The sequence below is a fragment of the Neovison vison genome, chromosome 13 (assembly GCF_020171115.1).
Source record: "Neovison vison isolate M4711 chromosome 13, ASM_NN_V1, whole genome shotgun sequence".
Taxonomy (NCBI): domain Eukaryota; kingdom Metazoa; phylum Chordata; class Mammalia; order Carnivora; family Mustelidae; genus Neogale; species Neogale vison.
In genome coordinates, this window is record NC_058103.1 from 1,325,131 (window position 1) to 1,348,664 (window position 23,534).

Consider the following 23,534-nt stretch of genomic DNA (forward strand, 5'->3'; position numbering starts at 1 on the left):
CGGGGGACCGGGCAGGGTGCACAGACGGGGCCCCTGGCCACAGCGCGAGGCCCCCGCGGAGGCCGCCCCGCCCACAGGCTCCTGCGCCCCTGGAGGCCGGCCTGGAAGGGGGCGGGGGTCGGCATGGGAGCTCAGGCAGCTGACCCCAGAAGCGGGCCCCGTCGGCCGAGGAGGGACCTGCTCCAGGACAAAGGCCAGACCCTGAGAGCAGTCTGGTCTGCCCGCTGGGGGTGAGGACACGGCGGCAAGGCGGTCCGCGGCCGCTACCCGAGCTGCAGCCATGACCCGGACTCAGGACGCTGGCTGGCATGCCCTGAGGACACAGGGACCCAGGGGGAGGGCACGGGAGCAGTGAGGAGCCGGTGGGACCCCACCTGGCCTGGGCCTTGCCCAGTGGTGATGGGTGGCTTGCCCCTTGAGTCCCAGGTTACATCTGGTCGCCCAATGGGCTGAGAACCCTTGGTCTGAGGGGACCGCTTCTGCCTGGGACCCCGCGCCCCGAGCTGACCGCTGCACCCTGGCTCCGTCACAGATGGCTTTGGCTTCTGAGTCCTCTTCCTCGGAGGGACAAAGTGCTTTTCCGTGGATCCTCAGAATAGCTCCATGAGGTAGGCAGGGGGAACGGGACCCGCCCTGTTTAGCCACTGGGGAAACTGAGACACAGGATGAGCGCAGCCCAGGTCTCTGAGGGAGGCACGGTGGCTGGGACTGTGTGCGTGACCTCCTGCCTGGGGCGGGCCCCGTGGCACATAGAACAGGACAGACTGTAGCCGGGCTCTGTAGGCCAGGGGCATAGGTGCTCCCCTGCGTGTCTGAGGACTTAGCTATGGAAGTAGACTTGGGGGGCGTGGTCCCAGCAGAGGGACCCCCCCCCACACAGCCGGCGTGGACATGACTTCCCCCACTTTGGTTCCTTTCTCTCAAGTCAGTTCTGCAGGTAGAAAGTGAAGTCAGGAGTCTCCCCTGTCCCTCCTTCCTGCTGAGTCACTTTTGGAAAGGAAACCTCGAGGACCAGTGACCAAGGCCCTGAGGCCCAGCGGCGGGAACAGGGCAGGGAGGCTCCAGGTCCCCAGTGCCTGCTTCTGAGGGTAGCTGCTGGCAGATGCCACCAGGCCACCAGAGGCTCCGGGGCACAGTGGCCTGCACCCTGACCCCGTCCTTCCAAGACAGGAGCTGTCAGGGGAGGAGTCTGGGCCCTCGGGGAAGGTCTTCTGCCCGAACGCACCCCTGAGGCAGGGCCACACACAAGGCCAGACCCGAGTACCCTTGTTCCCTAACTCGCCCAGGGGCACTGAACGTGAGGCTGACACCCTGTACTGCCTTGCGGAGGAAGTAAGTTGGGTCACGGGGAAGAAGAATGGGCCATGGCTCATCCTCCGGGAGCAGACCTGTGGGTACCCTGGGCTGTTGGTGACACCCGTCCTCAGGAAGAGCAGGAATGTGCCGTAGCCCGCGCCCTGCGTTCGGCACTGTGTTCTGAGCATAGCTGGTGTGGCCCCCTCGGGGCTACCAGGGTCCCAGGGCCACAGCTGCCACGCATGGGACCTGGTGGGCTCTTCCCGTGCGCGGCGGGCTGCAGGGCTGTGGGGGGAGCAGCGGGACCTGGCTGGGCTTTTGCCGGAGGAGGGAAGGCAGGGGGCGATGCTGGCCCCCTGGGCTGGGACCCAAACCCACAAACTTGCTCGAGGGAGCTTGGCCCGGGGAGGCCGGGGGGAGGCGGCCGAGTGGGCTAGGGCCAGCGATGGGGGCCACTGTGCTTGCAAAGTCTGGGACAGGGATGACCAGTGGAAGCACAATGATGGCTCCAGAGTGGCCAGAGGGACCGTGAGTCGGGGGCTGGGGGGCTGGGATGTGGGACCGCACTGGCTGGCTCTGCCCCAGCCCCAGCGGCTGCTGGGACATCGGAAGAGCAGCGTCTGTTCGACAGCTACGTTACAACACGTATTTAAAAGCACTGAAAATATCTGCTACTGTAAAACCTCCGCGGCCCTGCGAGGCTGGAGTTTATTGGGAACCACAAGTGGGCGGTGCTGGGGCGTCCCGTGGCCGCTGGACAGCTGCCCAGCCTCCGTGTTCTGCTCAGGGCACTCCCGACGGGAGGCCGGCCTTCGGTGCCCTGCCACCCGGCTCGGTGCCTGCGCACACAGGCGCCCGCGGATCTGTGCGGCCACCCGCCTGACCCCAGCTCCCTGAGCAAGCAGGGTCCTGGCTTTCAGGAAGGACGCGAAGGTGAGGACCCTTCTTGCTGGGATGCCCGGGAGGTCCTGAGGCCGGAACACAGCTCGTGGTTCTCCGAGCTCAGCACTGCCCGCCCTCCCCGCGCCCTCCCGGCACGTCTGGTTAATGGGCAGAGCAGTTAACGGGCTGGGGGGGGGGTGGGGGGGCTCCTGGCGAGTTTCCGGGTGGAGAGCACATTCGTACTTAAGACTGTTTTTCTTTGTGTTTTTAAGGGTCTCTGTAGTAAACTGAAATGTTAACAGAAAAGCAGCTGGGCCCTCCCTGCGCTCGGCGTCCAGGGCTTCGGGGCGGGGCTAGCAGGCGGACTTGGAGTGTCCGAAGATGCAGATGGGGAAGTGCTTCACGTGGGAGGACCACTGGGCCGCCAGCTGGAAGAACTTCACGTCGTTCCACTCCACCCCGTCGATGAGGACTGTGAGGACAAGACCACCTGACCCGCCGGCCCACCGGGCCCCGGCTTCCCCCAGGGACCCCAGGTGCCCGGGAGGCATGTGCCATCCGCAGCCCCGCAGCCCCCACGGGGCTGTGCTGGGTCAGACACCCTCCGCTTGAACTGGAAAAGCCACGGAGGAAGGCAGAGCCGTTCTCGACCACGGTGGTCATCAGACTCAGACTCCTGAAGAGAAAACCGTGCTGGGCTCCGTTTTCTGAATTAACAAGTTGCAGAAAATCGTCTATAAAAGGTCTAAGATCTAAAAATCAATCTTAAAAGAAGGGTAAGGATTGAGAAGTTCTCTCTCAGAACGAGAAAGCTGTCTGTGCGCGCACATGCTTCATCCAGGTGGGTTCGAAGCTGCCTGACACGCACTGCGCAGAAGACGGTTTGCGGAGGGACGTTCAGAAAGCCGCCTGTCCCTCACTTGCGCGCTTTAGACAGAGCCGACAGGGACTTGGGCCCAGGACCCCCTCCCGCGGGCTCCCCACAGAGGGCAGGACCTGTGGACGAGAGACGCCCCGGAGTCCTGGGGGCCCCCAGGTGCTCACCCCGCAGCATGTTCTGCTGGTGCTTGGCTGTGCAGATGAGGCGGCTGATGCCCTCGATGCACTGGCTCTTGGACTCCACGTCCTTGTCCTTGGTTTTCTTGGGCAGAAACATCACTAGGAGGGAAGGGCTGCAGGGCTCAGCCACAGCCCTTGGGGCCCTGCTGACCTGAGCCGCCCACGCCCCACTGGGACCACAGCCGCCAGCCCCCCCACCTGCCCAGGTGGCCTCTGCTCGCCGCTCGTGGCCAGGGTCAGAAGCGGCCCCCAGACCCGTGGCGACTCGGGGCCTGTACTCTTCCAGTTCCCCCACCAGCCGGGCCACCCCCCACCTCACCCTTCTTGTTCTTCTCCTTGGTGACCACGGTCATGGACATGGTGGGTGTGGCTGCGGCCTCACCACTGCCGGGCAGCCTGCTGACCTGGAGAGACCGGAAGGTGCACTTGAGCGTGTTTTTGGTGGCGGGCAGGTCCTTCTTCTCCACCTCTCTCTTCCTGTCTGCGGGCGGGGCTGCCGTCCAGTAGTCCACCTGCAGCCCCATCAGCTCGGCGCCAAGGCCCTGGCTGCAAAAGCAGAGGGGCCTCACTTCTCTGTCCCCCCTCGGCGGCTGGCACAGGCCAGGGGAGGGGCCCACTGGCGCCTGGGCTGCCCGTCGCCAGGGGGCCGCCAGGGTTGGGGTGGGGAGCCCCAGTCCTGGAGCCTCTGGGGACACACAGAGGTCACCCCGAGCATCTGGGCTGGCCGCTCGCCTGCTCTCTCCAGCAACCCCTTCGAGTCTGGAGCGCCAAGGTCAACTAGCTCCATGGGAGGTGTGGTCCCCATGGGAGTCGGGGGCAGCCCTAGGACCCTGGGGCCCACAGGGGTGGGTGGGTGGGAGGGGCTGCCAACACCTCCCTGGCTGGCTCCCACAGCGGTTACCCACATCCGTCTCCCGACCCCGTCTGCAGGCAGGGTCCTACGTTCACTTAGTCTGTGCGGTTTCTATTCCTAGCGCCCCCAGGGCTGGGAAGGGGATAAGTCTCCCAAGCCAGCCAGGACCTGTGCCACCCCCACTCAAGGGGACGCCTGGCCCCCGCAAGCCTGTGTCTTCCCCAGGGCTGTTCGGAGTGTCCCCTCTGGCTGACCCTCCGCTGGCTGGTATGGTCACGGCCACCAGTGGTCCTCCGTGCTAACCGAGGACCCGCCGCATCAGGGGCTCACTGAGGACGAAGTGGGGCGCCCACCTCGCGTGGCCACGTTTACCTGGGGGAGGACAGGCCCCCGCTCACCGACGGGGAGGAAGGCGGGGTGGGCGAGGCCTCCTTGGCCGCGGGAGACGTGGACGGTGGGGTGGATGAGAGCACACTGGAGCCCGAGGGGGCCGCGTCATCAGAGTCACCTTCGGGAAGGAGTTGGGCGGTGCTGAGCTCCCCTCTGGCTCTGTCCCCAGAGCGGCAGGAGCTGCCAGGTCTCCCACGGTGGGTGTCCCTCCCCTTTCCAGCCCTGAGGGCGGGGAGCACGGGGTTACCTGACGTGGCTGAGGACGGTTCTACTATTCCGACTTTCACCACCTGTAAGGCAGTGGGATGCGGGCTGGCGGCCACGTGCTGAGTTGCCCCCCTCCCGCCTGTGCACGCCGAGGGCTGTCTCCCTGCGGGCACCCTCCTGCCATGCCCCGCCCTCTGGGGGGGCTCTGGGCTGGAGCAGGGCCCTAGTTCTTCCCGTCCTTGGAGCAGAGCTGAGCCCAGGGTGGCCTAGCTCCTCCCGCTGCCGTGGTGGCCCCCTCCGAGGTCAGCCTGCACCCCGGGGAGGGGGCACGGGGCCCACACTCTGGCCCTCCACAAACCCTGAGCCTGCGGCTGGCCTGGTGTGGGGTGAGGGACCCCTGCCCCGCTCAGGGCCTGTGCCAGGCACCAAGGGCGCTGATGGGCGTGTGAGCCACGTGACATTAAACCAGTCAAGTGACTACTTCCGTCGCAGTCACTTGGGTGCTTCCAGTGTCCACGGGGTTTGGCGCTGTCCCCATCCAGTGGGTCAGAAGGTCCCCTGAGACAGGTGCCCCTGCACTAACTCCATCCCGGGAGGGCCACTCGCTGCCCTGACGGCTGGCCAGGGTCAGCGATGGCATGGGCACCGTGCTCTGCCTGTGGCTTGTGCAGCGGCTGCCAGGGCTGGGGGCCTCCGGGCTCTGGAGACTTGCGCGTGGCCCAGCCGGCAGGGAGCAGCCGTGGAAGAAAGACAACCTCCCATTTACAAGCCACACCCCGGCTGAGCAGGCTGGCACGGGAGGGCCCTCCTGCCCTGTAATTCCCAAGGGACAGAAGCACCCCTTCGCCCCACCCCTGTAGGACGGGTCCCAAGACCCTGCTGCCCCTGGCACCCAGCCACAGGCGAGTCTGACCCAGCCCGTGTGCCCAGGACGTGCCGAGCACAGAGTCCTCGCCTCCAGGGAGCTTGCACCAGGCAGAGCTGGAGCAGTGACCGCCTCCGGGCCCAGCCCGGCCCTGCTCAACGTGGGAGAGAAACACTGAGCAACGAGCTTTAAGATGGGGGTGACTTGAGGAGTCCTTCCCTCAAACTGGCAAAGAAGGTTCTGGAACACACCAAGTTAATGCAAGCAGGCGCTTTAAAAGCTTGGCAAGTGGGTCGTCCCCACGTGGGTGAAGCCACACGGGAGGGACGCGTCGGGGAAGGCCAAAGCCCCCCAGAGCAGTACTCACCCCTACGAAGGGAATGAACTTTTGAGAGGACTCTTCGTCAGGGCTGAGAAGGAGAAACAGGAGCCGGTCAGTCACCTCTGTCCGCTAGCAGGCCGCGGCGCCCACCCCCCACCCACGCCCACCCCCGCAGCGCCCGGCCCTGCCCTCCGGCCCTGGGCTCAGCACTCTGCAGCGGGGGACCAGAGGCCTGTGGGGAGCCGTGCACGAGCCCAGCTTCTCCGCCCGCTAACCCTGCAGGCCTCTGTTTCCACTCGGCCCCAGGACGACCGCTTGCGGCAGGTGGCCCACGACCCCTGGGACCCTCAGCATGCGGGGCTGACCGAAAGCCAGGCTGCACAGTTTCTCTAGTCCTCGGCAGGCTAGGTGAAGTCTCTGCCGGCCAGAGGGATGGGGCAGGGGTGGTCCCCAGGCCTCTGGCCTCGGGTGCGGGGTGCACACGCCAAGTCCTGGGGCAGAGCACCACCCCAAGGGCAGCCTCAAGGTGACACGGAGTCTCTGGGGCCGTGCTGCTGGTGGAGGCCAGCCAGCACGGTGGCCGTGAGGTTCTGTCTGGACTGGGCCCCGCTGGCCTACCCTTGGCTCCCGAGATCCGGTGAAGGCCTGCGTGTCAGAGGCCCTTGGGGGTGGGGGACGTGGGCAGCAGCCAAGGGGACGCAAACCATGCCCGAGCTGCATGGGCCAGGCGTGGCCCGCCGCTCATCTCTGCAGATGGCCACACAGTGACCGCTCTCTGCCACAGGGCCCAAGCCGCTCGGGCACCAGGCTCCCCTGCTCCTGACCCTTGGGAGAACCTACCGGGCAGGGCCAGTGCTGGGCCTCCTGGGACCTCAGAGGAGGGAGGCGCCTGCTTGCCCAGCCTCCCCCCAGCTCTGCCTCTTCCGCCTCCGGCCCCGAACATCAGAGCTGGCGTCACAGAGCAGACCTTCTGCAGGCGGCTTTGCATGGGCTCTGGGGTGCCCACCTGCTGCCTGCCATGGTGCCCCCCAGGCACAGGGCTGTTTGGGGAGAAGCCTGGGCAGCATCCCCACCCAAGGGCCCTGCTCTTGTGGGGGTGGAGACGGGCAGCCGGCCAGCGCGCCCCACCAAGTGTTGGCACCCGGCAGCCAAGGCCAGTGCCAGCAGGAGGCGCTGTCCTCGCCCAGAGGCTCAGCACGCGCCTGAGGGAAGGGCGGTGGCAAGCTCCTGGGTGCCCCCTGGACACAGGGCCCCGGCCTCTGAGCTGGCACCGCCCACCACACCTCCGAGGAAGTCCTGGGTACTGTCTTTGGACGAACCACCTACAGATGAGAGCCATCCCGCTGAGGACCGCCGGATGCCCAGCCGCTCGGACCCGAGGGGACAGAGCTCATCCCCGGGCAGTTCGAACCCTGTGCCAGGCCCGCTGGCACATGCGAGCTCCTCGGGGGGCCCCCACCCGCAGGGCTCCCGGACCCTCGCCACAAGCAGCACGCAGGGAGGCGGACAAGGGCTGGAGGGGCCGCCGGGAGATGCCACCACACGGGGACGCTGCTGGGTCTGAGCCGCAAGCTGAGCCTCTGGCCATGCAGACAACATTCAGCCCATGACGCGCCCGCGGGACAGGGGGGACACCGGCTTGCCACGAGGCCCCTGCACTCCGGACCTGTTCTGGGTGGGGCAGAGATCAGGACTCCGCAGGCTCCCACGTGTGGCTCCGTGGTGGGGCCCCCGCACCCCGGCCCACGAGACCACACGGGGGAAGCACAGCTGTGCCTCGGCTCGTCGCTGGGGGCGCGGAGCTGGGGCGCAGAGGACGCCGTCCCTGGACGTGCCCCCGGGGAGCTCTTGGGGCTGTGTGCAGCGGGTGTGGGTCTGAGGGCAGGCCGGGAGCTGTGGGCAGTGTAGACCGTCTGCAGGCGCTCTCTAGGGGCAGGAGATGGGGCCCTGAGGGCCAAGTCCACTGCCCACCGTCTCCTGGGTTCCCTAAGCCCTCTGTCCTTTGTCCAGCCAACAGAGGCTACTTCCTGACCTCCTGTTCGGGCTCTAAGGGCGGCCAACACGCTGGGCCTCCCTGGGCCCCACCCGGGTGCTGGTGTCACCACTGTGGCGCGGAGGTGGGGGCAGGGACACAGGACGAGGGCCAGGGTCCCCTAACCCCGGGCTGGGGAGACGAGAGACTGGTGCCAGGCAGCAAGCAGGCTGCGGGTGTCCACGGCACGGCCCCCCGGGGCGGCTGGAGCAGTCACAGGCACACCACAGCTGGTCTTTCTTTAGCTCACAAAGGCTCGTTTAGCAGGACCGTGGAGGAACGCAGGCCCTTCCTCCTAATGTGTCCAGCAAGGAGGCTGCCGGGGGCCCAGAGACCATGGGCTGGTGGGCTCGCCCAGGAGAGAAAGAACCCAAGACACAGAGTGGAACAGCGCCCTGGTGGGGGCCCGACACATAGGCCACCAGGACAGGCAAGGGGAGCCCCCCAAAAAGGGCAGCTCTGGGGGCACCCTGAAGCATGGCTCCAGAGCGCAGGTTTTGAAGGAGGGAGTCACGCGGGTGAAAAGCCCTTCACTGAGCGTGGGGGTCACGGCGGCTCAGCCGCTGCCCAGCTAGGAACTGCTCGCTCTGTGCCGCTCTCCGCAACCCAGGGCGCAGGGCCCATAGCCAGGCTCGGAGCGCGCCGTCCGGGCAGGCCCCCCGCCTGTGGCCTGCACAACCCCGCGCGCAGAAGCCGCCGTGGTGCGGCCCTCCCAGGGTGCCGAGCCCCTGAGTCGGTCGGCAGACACGCTGCGCTGGGATGAAAGTCCACACGCAGTCTGCGTGGCATCAGCGGCCCAGCCACCTGCTTCTCCTGCAGGACCTGATGCCAGGCCTCAGCACAGACTCCGTGGACGGGCTCCACTCAGCACTGCTGCCAGAAGCACCCTGGGCTGCGGTGCACGGAGGACAGCCTGCCCGCCATGACGTCAGCCCACGGGGCTCTGCGCTCCTCCGAGCTGGGCGGAGACGGAGAGCCAAGTCCTGGCTCCGGGTGCCCACCCACCTGCCGCTCGGCCAGGGGGGCCCTGCCTGCCGGGTGGCAGGATATGGGATGCCCCCTGCCGGCTCTTACTGCTAAACAGCCCTAAAGACCAGCACGGGGACACGGGCGCAGACCCAGGGACAGCGGTACCTGAGGGTAAAGTCAAAGTGAAAGTTCTTTTTCCTTTTCGGAAAGCCACCAAAAGAGAAAACACAGAGACGTTATCACGGGCTCAGCAGCACATCCGGCTCGCGCGGGAAGAGCCCAGCGCTGTGAGCCAGGCGGCCACTGCGGTTTCCCATCTCGTGCGGGGACAGCTGGGACGGTCCCGCAGACGGGACCCCAGACACTTCTCCTCTTCCGACCAGCCGCAGACCTGGCCCTCAGCCCACCTCCCTGAGGGGCCCCCTGCCCTTGTGGGCCTGGCTGCGAGCCCTCTGCCTGGCCGCGGCTGTGGCCCCCGCGCCTGCCCGCTGTCGTGCCCGGGGTCAGGCCGAGAACACGTCTCCAGCCTGGGAAGCCGAGGAGGCTGAAGGAGCCTGGGCCTGCGTTCCCAGAGCAGGTCGCGGCCGGGACAGGGCCATGTGACGGGCTCCCTTAACCTTGGTTGTGGGAAATTCCAGCCCACTACGGAGAGGAATCCTGACGGGCTCCTTCGGACGGGCTCCTTCGGAGACCTGGGGCTGCCAGACCCACTCCCGGGGTCCCCTCCTACGCCCCGTTCGGGTCGGTCCCTTGGCCAACCAGGTCTGTCCCCGCTGACCGTGCTGCCCGAAGGCTCTGAGACCAGAGCAGGTGGGGAGGCCTACGGGGGGCGGTGGCTGCGGGCGGCCGTGTCCGTGGCATGGAGCGGGGGCTCTCCCCTTTCCCCGCCCCCCGCCCCGCCCGAGGCCCAGCGAGCTACCTCTTCTGCTTGTAGGTCAGCATGGCCTCCGCGATGGGCAGCTGGTGGGCACAGTTGGCGCCTGCGATGTACTGTGTGATCCTTGCCACGATGTCTGGCGTGTCCTGCACTGCACGAGAAGGCCAGGCGGGGTCCGTGGGGGGCCACACTCCCCTTCTACCCTGCGTGCTGCCTCCGGGGCTGCCCGGTTCCCCGTCCAGGAGCAGTGGCAGCGCTGAGGGACCTCCTGCCCTCACGGTGTCTCCAAATCCCTGGGAGCCCTCGCCAGGGGCCCCCACGGCCAGCCCACTCTGAGGCCCACGACAGCCGACGGGGAGCACCGGGCAGAGGCCCCGTGTCCCCCCAGGGAGGCCCCACCTGGCCGGGGCCCCAGGCCTCACCGGCGCTCTGGGCCTCCAGCTTGTTGAACAGGTCTCTCCAGGCCAGGTCCTGGAAGAAGTTGTTGTAGCGGTAGTCCACGGAGCCCAGGTACCGGGCCACGGGGTGGGAGCCTGTGAGCCACGGGGGGGCCGTCAGGCCACGTGGGCCGCTCGGTGCCCCTCAGAGCCCTGCCCCACTCCCGGGGGGCGCAGGGGCCACCGCGGAGGTGCACGGGGCCGGCGAGCCTCCCCCCCCCAGGACCCGGCGCCCCCCCAGGGACCGACAGGGCGAGCCCACGGACTCGGAGCCACGTCCCCCGGGCTTGGATCGTGTGGGGACTCCCACGCAGCCCTGCCTCGCTTCCCAGGCCGGCACCGGGGGGCCCGGCGCCCCCGCCCTCACCCAGCGGGATGACGAGAAAGCGCATGTAGCCCAGCCAGTCGGGGGTCTTGTGGGACAGCTGCTCCACGAAGAGCCGCAGCACCGCGCTGAGGTAGTGCTGCGCCCCGGCCACGGCGATCTTCACGGGCGTCGGCGGCTGCGCGTTGCAGTTGCAGCTGTGGCCGCAGGCGGGACAGACGGGACGGACGGGACGGACGCCTCAGGGAGCCGCCGCGGCCAGGACCGCCCCGCGCACCCGAGCCGCCCCCGGACAGAGGACGGCTGAGCCCCGGGCCACGACGGCCCACCCACGACCCCACTCATGACCCCGAGACGGCCGCCAACACCCAGGTCGTCCCTGCCCGACCGCCAGACCCGGACAGAAGACGGGGCTGCCCTCGGCTGTGTGCGGCTCGTCCGGAGTCCGCCCCCGCCCCCACCCCCGGGACAGAGCCACGGGCGTGGCCGCCGCGGGCCGGGCGGACTCACTATCTCTGGATCCTCGAGACGATGGTGCTGAAGGCGGCCTGCACGTCCGCGGCAGAGCAGGTGCACACCACGGGCAGCGCGTGCCTCTGCAGGACCTCTGACAGGAACTGCGGGCGAGGAGGGCGCGGCCTGGGCCCCAACGCTGCCCCCGGCCGGCCGCCAGCACCGCACCCCCACCCCTGCTGCGGGGACGGCACCGCGCCACCCCCCCTTCCCACCACAGGGAGGACACCCGGCCCGTCCCCACCTGCCCCTGCCAGTCGGAGGTGTTGACGAGAATGATGTTCTCAGGAAGCCGGTCGTCAGAGATGAGGATGTGGTTCAGCTGATCGTACACCGTCTTCCTGGGGATCTGGGGACACAGGCCCCCGCACGGGTAGGAGGCTGCAGCCCCTCAGCCGCCCAGCGGACCCCTCCTGCTCCCAGCAGTGGGCAGGAGAGGCCGGCCCCGTCCTCGCTCAGGAACTCAGCGTTGCCCTGGACAGCGGTCGCTGGGTCGAAGACCCTGAGGGACCGTCACAGCCCACGAGGTGGCCGGGCCGCCGCCCCCCGGAGCCAGCAGCCCTGGGTCGGTCCTGGGCAGTGCGGCCTCTGCCCGTGCCCCTCCCGGAGCGCACACCTGCAGCTGGCTCCTCGTGTCCGGGCACCGCTCGCTGTCCAGACTGTTGGCCCGCTCGTTCTGCGGCCTCGCCGGCTGCCGCTCCTTCAGGGACGTGCTCCGACCCCGGCGGCCGGCCTGCTTCCCCTCAGACCTGCAGGGAAGGAGCACAGGCTGGGGCCGGCCCATGTGCTCACCAACCCCGGGAAGGGGACTGCTTGGCGGCGGGGGCCGTGGCGGACTCACACAGGCTGGCAGGGCGGCAGTGGCCATGTGTGGTGGCCCAGAGGGTGTGGCCGGGTGCCCAAGGAAGGTGACAGGACAGGCTGGAGAGCACATCTCCAGGAGGGGATCCGAGGTGACCCCCGGACGGACCAACATGGCAGCGGGGGCGGGTAAGAGACGCTGCGGGAGTTTCCTCCACTGGGAAGCTGCCTGGGTCCCTGCCACTCAGAACCCCCACCTCCATGACGCCCACCGCGAGGGGCAGGGTCCCGGCCCACAGAGCTGCCACGGCGGACCCAGCACCACCACGACCTGGGGCTGCCGCGCCAACCACACCAGGCTCTGGGCCCGGCTGGGCACGCCCCCTCCACACCGGCACCCAGGGCTACGCCGCTTCCCCTCAGCCCCAAAGGCCTGCTGGTAGCTGCTACAAACACGGGGTGGGGGGTCCCACGTGGCTCTCCGGGGTGGGCCCCGAAATCCCCAGGCTTCTAAGTGATTCCCATGCAGTCAGATGGGGCCCACACCGCACACTGGCCCACGGGTACCGTGCCCGCCCGCCCGCCTCCCCAGGGCGACCCATCACCTGGTGGAGGGGAGGACAAGGGACTCCGTCTTGGTGATCCGCCCGCTGGGCGGCAGCTTCTCCGCAAACAGGTCCAGAGCCGAGGTCTCTGCCTCCGGGCTGTCCTCAGGCTGTGCCGGCTGCTCCCCAGGGGCGGGCATGCTCTGAGATGCAGAGAAGGGGGCCCGAAGGCAGAGCACATCCTACAGGGCCCTCCCCTTGAGGCCACAGTCTCAGGCCCGAGGAGGCCCTGGTTTGGGTGGGGGTGTGTGGGCTGGTTTCAGGCCGACAGCTCTCCGCATGGGGCACAGACACACCTCCCCCCGGGGAGCTGAGCCGACCTCCATTCCCACCCACGGGGCTCCCGGCCCTGGTTGCCGGGGAGCCCAGCACGAAGCCTCCCGCGAACCTGCCCGCAGCCCAGGACTCTGTCCCTGGGAACCCCCACGAGGGCAGAGACAACCAGAGCCTTCACAGAGCCTGAGCTGACAGCAAAGCAGGGGGACGCCCCCATCCTCCTGGAACTAGGGTGACTCCGGGGGACCCTGACCGTCCCTCGGGGTGGGGGCACCCTCACTGTGGTTCTGTGCTCTGGCCCTGGGAGACCGGGCTAAGGACCCCAGAGGCAGCACGTCGGCGGCTCTATGCTTGACCCAGGGCACGAGCCCACGCCTACTCACGGGGGTCCCCGTGTCGGAGGCGCTGTCGCTGGGCTGCTTGCCTCCCAGGGCCCGGGTCTTCTCAGGCGCGTCGGCCTGTGAGGACAAGACGGGAATCAGGCGTTGAGCAGGAGGCTGGGGCCCCACAGACCGGGAGCACGGGTCAGGCCGTGCACAAGCTCCCCTCGGCACGACCCAGAAGAGACAGCTGCCCCTGCCTGAGGCCCCAGGGGGAGCGAGGGCCGCCGCGTCTGCTCACCGGGCTCGGAGGCTCCTTGTGGCTCCGGACGCTGTGCAGGCTCCCGATCTCCGTCTGTGAGCTGGAGTGCGACAGCCCTTCGAAGTAGGGCCTGGGCGCGGGGTGGACAGACGTCACCCTCCAGGGCCCTCCCCACCCTGAAGGTCCGGCCCCCGAGCTCCTGGGATCCGGCAGCCACGCAGAGCTGGGGGTGCTGGGCAGTGGCGGGAACGATGGGCCCGGGGAGGACCCTGAGCGCCAGCCGCCCGCAGCCCTTCCTGGCTCCTCCACCCGCTCAGACGCCCGCAGGAGGCGGCTCGCATCCCTGAAACCCAGCCACTCCCGGCCTTCTCCCCAGGAAGGGTGGCCGGCGGCACGGGTGGGCGGGGAGCCTCAGGCCCCACGGCCAGCCGGCGGCAGCACAGCAGCAGCCCGAGGCCACCGCATCAGTGGGCCCAGCGACCCCGGCCGGCAAGTCCACACCCCCGCCCCCTGCAAGACAGCAGGGCGGAGCTGAGGGAACTCAGACGCTCAGAACACAGCGCGGGCCGAAATGGGGGGTGGGGTGTGTGCCGCCTGGGGACAGGGAAACGCAGGGGCGGGACCAGGGCCCGAGATGCCCACGCACAGCCCCACGACGGGCTCTGCAGGGCCGCCACCGGCAAGGGCGGCCGAGCTGAAGGCGCCCCAGCCCAAAGCGCCTCGGCAGCCTTGCCGGCTCTGCTGGGGGTAGGCGTGGCGGCGTGTGGTGGGCCGACACGGTACGCGGACCCCCAGAGGCACCTGCAGCAAAGGCCAACGGCCGACACCTACACCAGAGCCCACAGCCGCCACAGGCACGCCCACCACGGGACTGGCCACGGTGGGGGGCTGGAAGCCAACTGCACAGAAAGCCCGCCCTCCCCGTGTGCATCTCTGTCCCACTGACTTGGATCGAAAGGTTAAGGGGTGTCTGGGGGGCTCAGTCGGGAAGCGTCTGCCTTTGGCTCAGGTCATGGTCCCAGGGTCCTGGGACTGAGCCCCGCATTGGGCTCCCTGCTCAGCGCGGAGTCTGCTTCCCCTCCCCCTCCCCCACTCCTGCTTGTGTGTGTGTGTGCACTCTCTCTCACATTTAAAAAAAACAAACAAACAACATTAAAAGCAAAACTAGAAAGCCACAGATCTTCTGGACTCCAATACGGCCCCCACTCAGCAGCCACACAGTGTTGGGTCCCGTGGCCAAGCCTCCCCCGACCCCAAGCCCGGGGCCCCCTGTGGTCTCCTGCCCCAGCCAGGCCGACGCCCGGCTCCTCGGGGACCAGCGCTGGCACTGCTCACCCGCCCCTCCCACCCGTACAACGGGGACACTCTGCAGTCCCCCATCTCCCCAGAGCACAGGAGAGCTCCGTGGCCCCACACCGGCCAGCCCTGCCTGCCCCCTCCTGTGTCCGGTGCCTCGCTCAGCCCCGCTGGGGCCCTGGGGAAGCCCTGGACCACCTTCCCCACCCAGAGCTCTCGCCCCTCCATCTCTGACGCCATGACCTCCTGCAGGGACGACCCCAGTGCCTGCTAACGGGTCTCCTGTCTTCCCACTCCCAGTGGGTTCCAGAGAGATCTTTCCAGAATGCAAGCCTGACCCTGTCCCTTTGCCACTTCTCTCCCTCCGAAACACTGCAGACCAGGCTGTCTGCTAGGAGGCACGCCTCTCCTCCCTGACTCAGAGCCCACGTCCCAGCAGCACGGTGCCTGAGGCCCCTGCGGTATGTGGGATGGCAGGGCTGTGCCCGCCGGGCCTGGGGCCGGGGGCAGACAGAGGCGGCGTGTGCGCTCACCTGAGCTTTGGCTTGGGGGTGCTGAGGACACTGTCGTCATCCTCCAGGTCCGGGCCACTGTCGCTGGGGTTTTCCATGTCCAACGTGTCATACAGAAGGTCCAGGTCCTCCTCTGCCTCGGGGACATGCTCTGCAGGGTCCTGCTCCGAATCCAGGACCTACAGTGAGGTCAGACGTGGGAGGGCAGGCTTGGGGGGGCATCCCCTTGGCAGGACAGACAGGAAGATGACACAGAGCCACCAAATACCCTCTCTCCAGCACACGCCCCCAACCCAGTCCTGCCAGACACTGGGGTGACCCCTGGGAACCTCCGGTCACCGGGTGCCGGGCATGGCAGGGTCATTCTGCCCTCGTGGCTCGTGCTTCCACAGAGAAATGCACAGCAGGAACACAGGGCAGGGAGTGCCTCCTGGGACAGGCCCGCACGGGGCTCAGGGCTTGGAAGGCCTCCCTCCCCAGAGGCCCCCCACCCTCTCACTGCTCCCTCCTCCCAACCCCGAACTGACTTCTGTCCCCACGTGTGGGCTTCCCCCAGAACGTCATGAAAGTGGTTACACAGTGTGCAGCCCTCGGCATGGGGCTCTGCCCACGCGGGCAGCTGTATCCAGAGGTGTCTGCTCTTTGCCTCCAGCCACGTGCCGTCCCTGCCCGCCCATCCCTGAATGCGGCCTCGGCCTAGCTGGCCGCCAGCGGATAAGACACTCCAGGCTCTGCTGCTGCAGACAAAGCTCCTGGCACTGGCCGCCCCTCAGTCTTCGTGTGGACACCCTGGATCTTGTGAGCTGATACCAGGTGCGGGACGGCCGGCCGTGGGATGGCCGGGGGAGGGTCAAGCTGACGCCCGGAGGAGCGGCTCGGCTGTGTTCTGCAGCGGCTGCCCTGGAGCCGTTCCGGCCGGCGTTGCGGTCCGGCTGCTCCCCACCCGTCAGCTCCTCTGCACACCACCCTGCGAGGTCACGGCGACCCTCTGCGGCTCAGGAGGTGGCCTCGCAGCGTCTCGGGGCTTCCTGGCTATTCGGGTTCTGCTCAGAGAAAACCTCTAGTCGGGGCCTTTGACCGACTCTTGCGCCAGACCGTTAACTTCTCGTCAGGAGTGTCTACTTGGGGCTGTGAGGCGCCTCCGGTCTGGCGGGCACAGCTCCCTTACGGGTCTGTAACTTGTAAACACCTTCGAGGTGACGGCCTCCGGTTCATCTTCCTGCTGGGAGTTCAGAGCACAGGAGCGTCCGTGTTTGGATGAGGACGGACCCGCCCGGCTCTCCTGGCGGCCTGTGTCTGCTGTCCTGCCTAAGCCCCACGGCCGGGCCCCGCAGCCAAGATCGCTCTCCTGAGTTCCGCGGTGCAGGCACTTGCGTGTAGGTCTCTGAGCCCCGGGGCTAATCCCGCACACGGTGCAGGTCTCGCGTGTGGACATGTGGCCGTGCGGTCACTAGCTGCGAAAGGCCTCCCCTCCCCACTGAGTGGCCTCGGCATCCTTGTCATTTCCACGCAAGTCCGGGGACGAGCTGGTCCGCAGACAGGCAGCCGGGGGTCAGAGGGACCCTACAGAAGCTGCGGACGACCTAGAGAAACCGAGGCTGAGCCCCTCGGAGAAGAGCCGCGGCCACGCCCCCGAGAGGGCTCCCGGCGGGTGGATGAGCGGCCACGACCACGCGCGGCGGCGACACGGACCTTGGACTAACTCCCCCTGCCAGCGTTGGAAAGAAAGCGGAGGCGTCTCTCCTGCAGTTGTAAGAGCGGCACAAGCCCCTCCGGGCACATCTGGGGAGCAGGAAGCCGCGGAAGGACGCCGCAGGACAGAGTGCGCTGGCCATGGGGCACGTGGGACTAACCGAGAACGGCCCGAAAATCCCCTCAGAGCACAAACGCACGGGCACACGGCCGAGCGACACCCAGCCCCCCGCCGGGCCGTTCGCGGGGCTGCGACTCCAGACGCCGGTGGACGGCCTCAGCCCGGGCCTTGCGGTGCCCCAGGGTTGGGACGGCCCACTCTCGCAGACAAGGACACGGTGCGTGGGGGCCACGGGACAGGCAGCCGCAGAGCCAAGACACGGCCCAGGTGCCCGAGGACCCTGGTCACACAGGACACAAAGGACACACAGGATACCGAGGGCCTCGCCGTCCAGGCGCGGTCACTCACCTCATCCGACACTTTGAATCTCCGCAGCAATGCCACGACCTTCTGCTTGAAGTTCTGTTGCTGCGAGACAATCGGGACAGACTCAGAACCCAAGGGGGCAGCCCCCCTCGGAGGATACGCAGTCGGGTAACAGGGAGGCCGGGCCCTCCCCAGCGTCTGACACACAGCTGGGGCTGGGCCCAGACCCAGGGGGAGGGGAGGGCGGGCAGCATCTCCCTCCAGGGCCTCCGAGTCAGCAAGGCTGCCGGCTCCTCCCAAGGCCCCACCTGGCCTCAGCAGCACCCGGCAGCCAGCCCACAGTGGGCAGGGAAGGTAGGGCTCAGCGGGGAGCCAGAGCCCCACTACCCAGCGTGGCCCTGGGTCTCCAAGGCTGGAGCCAGCCGCCCCCGCCCCCCTCAGGGGGTGTCCCCAGAAAGGAGCCCCACACAGCCCTGCACGGGCATCAGGGCTCTAGACCCGGAAGCGAGGCTCCCAGAGGGGCTGGCACGCTCCCCCTGCCACACCGGGACCAGGCCCGGGTCTGCTGGCAGAGGGGCGGGGGCTCCTGGGGCTGAGCTTGCGTCCCACGGGATCCGTGGCTGCCAGTGTGCGGCCCAGGCCGCGCCCGTGCACACAGGGCAGCTCAGCTCTGGGAACTCCCGCAGGGCTCTGTGCCCAGTGGTAGGCATCTTATGATGGCCTAAGGCCTCTGCCTGGACCTTTCCCCCAGATGAGAAGCGGGACGGCCCCGCCAAAGCCCGTGGGCCACCGTGCCTGCCGCGCGGCTCAGATGCCGAGTGCAGAAACGAGGCACCAGCCTCAGACAGCGTGTCTGGGCACACTCGGGACAGAGACGGCCTCCCCAGCTCTGCTCCTGGAGCAGCCTGCGCAGGTCAGCCATCACTGCCCTCATGCCCGGCCCCCTGGACCGGGGGCGGCTGCCCAGGATAAGCTCGAGGACCCCGCCAGTGACCCTCCCACGGACGATGGCCAGCGCCTCGTGGCCCGCCTGTCGGCACAAGGCTGTGCAGTCTCCCCGCCTTCACGCCTCACCAAAGAGGCCAGGCCATGGGGGTCCCGGACGGCTGCCTCACATCCCAACCCCCACTCGGGGCCCCCAGCCCCCAGCCCCCTTTCCCCAGTGTTAGTAAAACCAGTTTCCACCGACCCTGGTCATGGACGCCGTTCTTACTATCGATCGCCGCTGCTTCTTGGGTTTCCCCACATCAAAGTCCTCCTCGTCCAAGTCCTGGGGACACAAGCACAGGGCTGGCAAGGGCACCCCCCGAGCGTTGCTGGGCCTGCGGCAGGACCCCCCCAGGACGGGAAGCGTGCGCCAGCAGCACACAGGGGCCGGCTCCCGGCCTCCATCTCCCCTCCCTCACGCCGGTAGCTCGGGGGCCCCTGGCCGTCCACACCTCGTCTGCGCACGGAGAGTCTGAGGGCCACGGTCCCGCACACCACGCCCGGCCTACCTGCCCTTGCACGGCATCGTCGCTGGCCTCCTGCTCAGAGGAGAAGCTCTCGTACTCTTCCTCGGAGTAGTTATCTACGGAACGAGCAAGCGGAAGGGGGGGGACCCGGAGGTTCCGACTGGTGTCCCGGCAATGAGGCGGCGCCCGGAGCTCGGGGCCCCTGGACCCGCCGGGAGCCGTGCGCAGTCCCCGCCCCCCAGGCGGACTTCAGCGGGGAGCAGGCCTGCGCTTCCCCACTCCCGCGGTGGCCTCTGTGGACCTCAGATGCTTCAGCCTAGATTTCCTGCTCAAGTGGGCCCCTGCGTGCCCTCCCGCACCTCGGGGGACAGCAGCTGCCATTGTGACGGGGGCAACAGCCATGCTAGGACCTGTGCCCGACCTTGGAAGGCACCGCGGTCAAGCCCAGACTTGCCAGCGGCTGAGCTCACGCGCCTGCGGCCCAGGCTCCCAGGGCGGCCACAGTGCTGCCGGCGGGGCTGGAGGCCAGACACCCCGGGCCTCCCCGGCTTCTCCAACCCAGCAGGCGGGGGCCACCGGCAGCCACACTCACCTGCAGACTTGGCCTTGGGCCCCGCCTGCATGGCGCTGTCCTCGTGGTCGATGGGCTGGCTGGACAGCGAGAAGATCCAGATCTCGGCCACCTTCACGGAGGCCTCCTTGAGGCTGCTGCAGAGGCAGAGCACCTGGCCGCCCTCGGAGGGGTGCTGCATCACCTGGGGGCGGGGCTCAGTGCTAGAAAGGGCCGTGGGGCAGGGGCAGGGCCAACGGCTGGGGCTGGGGCTGGGAGGGCGGTGGGAGACACGTCCGTGGGGCAGGAGGACACTGGCCGAGACTCTAGGGGTCAGTGCCAGGCCCAGCCACCAGCGACCGACGACTGTCAGGGAGGGAGGGTCTGTCCAGAGGCTGCAGCAGGAGCAGACTGTGTGTGAGGCTGTGACTCTGGGCCACTAGGCCCCGGGATCTGCGTCCAGGGACCCGTGTCCGTGGGGCCCCCAGGAGGACCAACCACCAGCACGGACTGGGGGGTCTTGAGCGGCAAAGGCAACATCTCCCCAGGCCGGAGAGTCCTTGCCACCATTCCGGTCGTGAGAGACTCCAGCTGACCGGGGACAGGCTCACACGCTGCGCAGCGCCCCCTGCGCCCTGCCCGCTGACGTCGCGGAGGACGCCCCTGTGGGTCGGACCTTCTGCCTTGGGGCTCACTGGACCAAATCCAGGTGTCGGGACTTTAGCACCCGATTATGTTTAATTTGGGGAGCCTGACCTGGGTGCCAACTCTTGAGTGCGGACATGAAATTTCGGGGAAAGGTAATGTCCGTGACCACTACCATCTCAGAAAGCAAGCCAGGAAGGTTAGCCAGCACCCAGACGCGTCCCCGGGCCCACGCGTGCGCAGCTGGACAGACAGGTGCCCGGCCTCTCTCCGCACAACCCCACACCCGTGCCACCTGCCTGGAGGGACGCTGTCGGGAGTGTTAGGCAGGTGGGGTCTGAGGGGAAACAGGAGGCCGGTGGGCTCGACCTGGTGCCGTGGGCACGGGGCTCCTGGGCCAGAGGAGCAGGGCGGGGGCGGGGGGTCAGCCCTGCCCTCCCCCAGCTGGGCAGCGACAGCGTCACCGTTGCCTAGACAGCCCTGAACACGACCCCATGCGGTAAAGGCCCCAAAGCACAGAGGCCAGGAGGGCTCTCGGCTGCCCTCCTTCAGGGCCCACCCCAAGGCTCCCAAAGGCCCTGTGGCAGGCAGTGGCAGAGCCGGAACCCTCCTCCCGAGCCCCACGCGAGCACGCCTCGGAACACCAGGTCCTTTGAGACTCAGCCGCGGCAGCCGCTTGGTTCCGTTGGCACGAACGTCCCCTCCTTTCCTCACCAGGGCTTCCTTATGCCTCCCATCCCCCACCAGCAAACGCATGCCGCCCGCCTAGGCAGCCCACGGGCCAGGGCCGTGCCCACGGGAGGGGACGCAGATGGCCCAGAGAACACTCTCCCTGCGAGGGCACAGGACGGACCCACGCTGGGCCAGAACCCACCCACGGCCAAAGGGCGGCCGCTTGGGCCTGGGGTCAGGCCGGACGGAAGCCTCTGGCTGGGCGGGGATGCGCGCACCTCGGCCATGTTGATGGAGCCTGCCGCCAGCGTCTTGTAGCCCAGGATCGTTCGGTTTTTGTACCGTTTCCTCCGCTGCAACATGATCTGGAGCTTGTTGCCTTCTCTCTTCAGGAAGTGAGGGTACTGCAGAGAAGGGGGTCACAGCTGCCATCTGTCCCCGCGGCCACGCTTGCCCAGCACCAGTAGGCCTTGGGGGCTGTCATAGGCCTCCACCAGGGACCCAGGGCAACCGCCGCTGGCTGACATGAGCAGCTGGCTAGGGCCCCTGGGTCATGAGCAGGGTCAGCCAGTGCACGTGACCACGGCGTGGATGGCAGCGGACGTGGCCCCAGAAGGGGCGCTGGTCGGAGACCCCAGAGCCTTCTGCAAGAGCAGGGTCACAGGCACAAAGCAGGGCTTGCAAAATATCCCTTAACACGCGCAGAAGCTGCACGCCCTGCGCCGTGGCCCCGCGCTTCGAGACCGGGAGCTGCGTGTAAACGATATGCCAGGAAAGCGAGTGCGCAGAAGGAAACCTTCACACGGACCCCAGAAGCTCCAGCAGGAGCAGAGCTGGGGTCACGTGCTCCCGCCCCAGGCACAGCTCGGAGAGGTGCCCGGGCGGGAGGAGGGAGCCAGTGGGATCCCCGCGGATGGGCTGCGCTCTCTCGAGGCGACAAAGACGCGAAGGGGTGTGCAGGGGGTCGACACTGAGCACGTCTGCGGATCTACATGGTGCCCGCCTTCAGCCACGGTACGGAGAGCACAGGGGCAGGGTGCACGCCTGCGGGGGCCTCGGGCCGGCCTGCTCCCACCACAGACTCAGGCCCTGGAGGGTCCGGGGGAGGAGGGTCTGTGTCACACTGGGAGCGGCGCGTCCCGGCCGCACCGAGCCCCTGTGCACCGGCAAACTTCCCAAACTGAGGTCTGTGTTCCTCCCCATCTCTGAACGCCGGGAACAAATGGCCTTTTTAAAGTTTGTTTATTCATTCATTTATGTGATCTCTACACCCCACATGGGGCTTGCACTCACCACCCTGAGATCAAGAGTCACACACTCTCCCAGTGAGCCGGCCGGCCGCCCCCACAACGGCCCGAGTGTGTGTCTGGGCCTCCGCGCGTTCTGGAGCGCGGGAGGGGGAGGGCAGGTGTGATCTCTAACGTCCAGCACGACGAGGGAGGACACCGCGCGGAGGGCCGCCGCCCCAGCCCCGCGCCAGGCCCACCTGCAGGGAGAAGGTCAGCGCCAGGTCGGTCTCCACTTGTCCACTGGGGGGCAGCACGATCTCGTGGGAGCGCAGGATCCGCTTGGAGCCCTGGGACAGAACAGGACCGGCTCCCACGGTGGCCTCGCACCGGAAATCGCTCCCTCCAACCCCACAGTGAAGACCCACAGGTCAGGCAGCGGCAGGCACAAGCTCCCAGGTTCCCAAACACACCCCTGGGGAGATTCGTCAAGAGCCTTAAAAATGTCCCCTTCCGGGGCTCCTGGGTGGCTCAGTGGGTTAAAGCCTCTGCCTTCGGCTCAGGTCATGATCTCAGGATCCTGGGATCGAGCCCCAGGTCGGGCTCTCTGCTCAGCGAGGAGCCTGCTTCCCCCTCTCTCTCTGCCTGCCTCTCTGACTACTTGTGATCTCTCTCTGTCAAATAAATAAATAAAATCTTAAAAAAAAAAAAAAAATGTCCCCTTCCGGGCGCTTGGGTGGCTCAGTGGGTTAAGCGTCTGCCTTCCGCTCCGGTCATGATCCTGGGGTCCAGGGATCGAGTCCTGCATCAGGCCTCCTGCATCGGGCCACCTGCTCCGCGGGGAGCTGCTTCTCTGTCTGACCCTCCCCCACCTCATGCTCTCTCTCTCTCTCACCTTCTCTCTCAAAATCTTTAAAAAAAAAAAGTCCCCATCCTGAGACCCTCCAAGTCCTCCCTTAGGTGGTCCAGGCTGCTCCCTGCCACATTTTTTTTTTTAAAGATTTTATTTATTTATTTGACAGAGAGAGATCACAAGTAGGCAGAGAGGCAGGCAGAGAGAGAGGAGGAAGCAGGCTCCCCACCGAGCAGAGAGCCCGATGCGGGACTCGATCCCAGGACCCTGAGATCATGACCCGAGCCGAAGGCAGCGGCTCAACCCACCGAGCCACCCAGGCTCCCTGCCACATTTAATGTAACTCCCGGAAACCCAGCAGCGGGGTGCGGGGGGGTCAGAGGACAACGCTGGGGTGCAGGGGTCACAGGATAATGCCTGCAAGGACCCTTCTGCGTTCCTGCGACAGTGGACCGGTGAGTGACCGCCTCCCCAGGGAGCACAGTGTGGTAGAAGAAGGTTCTAATGACAGCACAGCTGTCCTGGCACAGGGACAGAGACGAGAAGTCTAGAAACACACCCGAGAACACAGACATGGATCAAAGACAAACATGCTATTTAATAACGACCCTTCACGTCACCAGGAAAAATTACTAAATAGTAACAAATCATTAGTACAAAACGTCCAGATCCTCGCCTGAAATCGTATACCAAAATACAGCCCGAATGGATCACAGATCTTCTCATAGTACAGCTTCCAGAACAGCTGCCCCCACACCCACGGAGCAGAGACGGAAGGCCAGGGCAGGAGGCCATGGATGGACACCACGTGACCCCTGCCCGCCGGGCACCAGCAGCCATCAGATTCAGAGCAACAAAGACCAGCGGCTACCAGGGTGTGGGGGCTGGGGCTCCAAAGGCGGCGGACGGGGTGAGC

The 23,534-nt window shown here is 67.3% G+C and overlaps 1 protein-coding gene across 8 annotated transcripts in view; it reads right to left on the reverse strand.

The window, feature by feature from the left end:
• Positions 1–1,968: 1,968 nt before the first annotated feature.
• The window catches only part of PACS2 (phosphofurin acidic cluster sorting protein 2), a 53,024-nt gene continuing 31,458 nt past the window's right edge, over positions 1,969–23,534 (reverse strand). Inside the window, exons 3-25 of one of the 8 annotated variants that reach the window (XM_044231886.1) lie at positions 22,026–22,115; positions 20,818–20,943; positions 19,265–19,427; positions 18,715–18,788; positions 18,432–18,488; positions 17,261–17,320; positions 15,121–15,278; positions 13,331–13,421; positions 13,093–13,167; positions 12,434–12,576; positions 11,644–11,776; positions 11,272–11,376; positions 11,025–11,131; positions 10,557–10,711; positions 10,175–10,285; positions 9,795–9,903; positions 9,041–9,073; positions 5,920–5,962; positions 4,728–4,770; positions 4,463–4,598; positions 3,557–3,783; positions 3,223–3,336; positions 1,969–2,650 (exon numbers count right to left, since the gene is read on the reverse strand). In XM_044231886.1, the coding sequence (XP_044087821.1) occupies positions 2,532–2,650; positions 3,223–3,336; positions 3,557–3,783; positions 4,463–4,598; positions 4,728–4,770; positions 5,920–5,962; positions 9,041–9,073; positions 9,795–9,903; positions 10,175–10,285; positions 10,557–10,711; positions 11,025–11,131; positions 11,272–11,376; positions 11,644–11,776; positions 12,434–12,576; positions 13,093–13,167; positions 13,331–13,421; positions 15,121–15,278; positions 17,261–17,320; positions 18,432–18,488; positions 18,715–18,788; positions 19,265–19,427; positions 20,818–20,943; positions 22,026–22,115 (2,472 nt within the window). In that variant the 3' untranslated portion in view covers positions 1,969–2,531. The other 7 variants (XM_044231890.1, XM_044231884.1, XM_044231889.1 and 4 more) reach the window with 7 other exon arrangements.